General features: G+C 55.5%; 1 protein-coding gene across 1 annotated transcript in view; it reads right to left on the reverse strand.

Moving 5' to 3' along the window:
- Nucleotides 1-573, reverse strand: part of PSME3 (proteasome (prosome, macropain) activator subunit 3 (PA28 gamma; Ki)) — a gene marked incomplete at its 5' end in the record, with an annotated part of 3,970 nt that overhangs the window by 3,116 nt on the left and 281 nt on the right. Inside the window, one exon of the mRNA XM_010137238.1 lies at nt 69-173. Coding sequence (XP_010135540.1) covers nt 69-173 — 105 coding nt within the window. The remainder of the gene's footprint in view (nt 1-68; nt 174-573) is intronic.

A 573-nucleotide genomic window follows, 5' to 3' on the forward strand; every position in this document is an offset into this window, starting at 1 on the left:
CCCGGCCCGGAGCGAGCCATGCAGCTTTAATGAGTGGAACGGGATCAGAGCCAGGAGAGCAACCTTACCCCGTCCAGTCCGTCATGGCTGTTGGTGAGGAGAATTGGGTCAGGCACTGGGAGGTTCATGTCCGAATGGATCTGAGTGAGATCGTGGATGTTCAGGATGGGCTCCTGCGAAACAAAGCAAATTTGTTATTTAATTACAAACTAACAAGTTCTGTCACACCAAACGCAATGAGAAGACAAAAGATTCAGACCTCCCTCTTGTCCAGCTATAAAATAAGAGTGAATGTAAAAAAAGCCTAACGATAGGGCTGAGACGAGAGCTGCCCCCAGCCCAGAGCAGCGCGCCAGCTCCAAGCTGCGAGCAGAGCCACCAGCTGCCCGCAGCGCTGCAGGCCCTGCGAGACCTCGGCACCGCAGGGACAGCCCGGAGCCACCGAGCGCGGGAGAAAGAGAGACCTGGTGACCGCCAAAAGCACCCGCTCTAGAGCCAAGAGCGGACACAGGCAATGAACGCTGGGTCCTGCAATAAGAGGAACTACACGAGAGAATGAGCGGGATGAGACCT

The sequence above is a fragment of the Buceros rhinoceros genome, unplaced genomic scaffold, assembly GCF_000710305.1.
Source record: "Buceros rhinoceros silvestris isolate BGI_N320 unplaced genomic scaffold, ASM71030v1 scaffold22145, whole genome shotgun sequence".
NCBI classification, from domain to species: Eukaryota; Metazoa; Chordata; class Aves; order Bucerotiformes; family Bucerotidae; genus Buceros; species Buceros rhinoceros.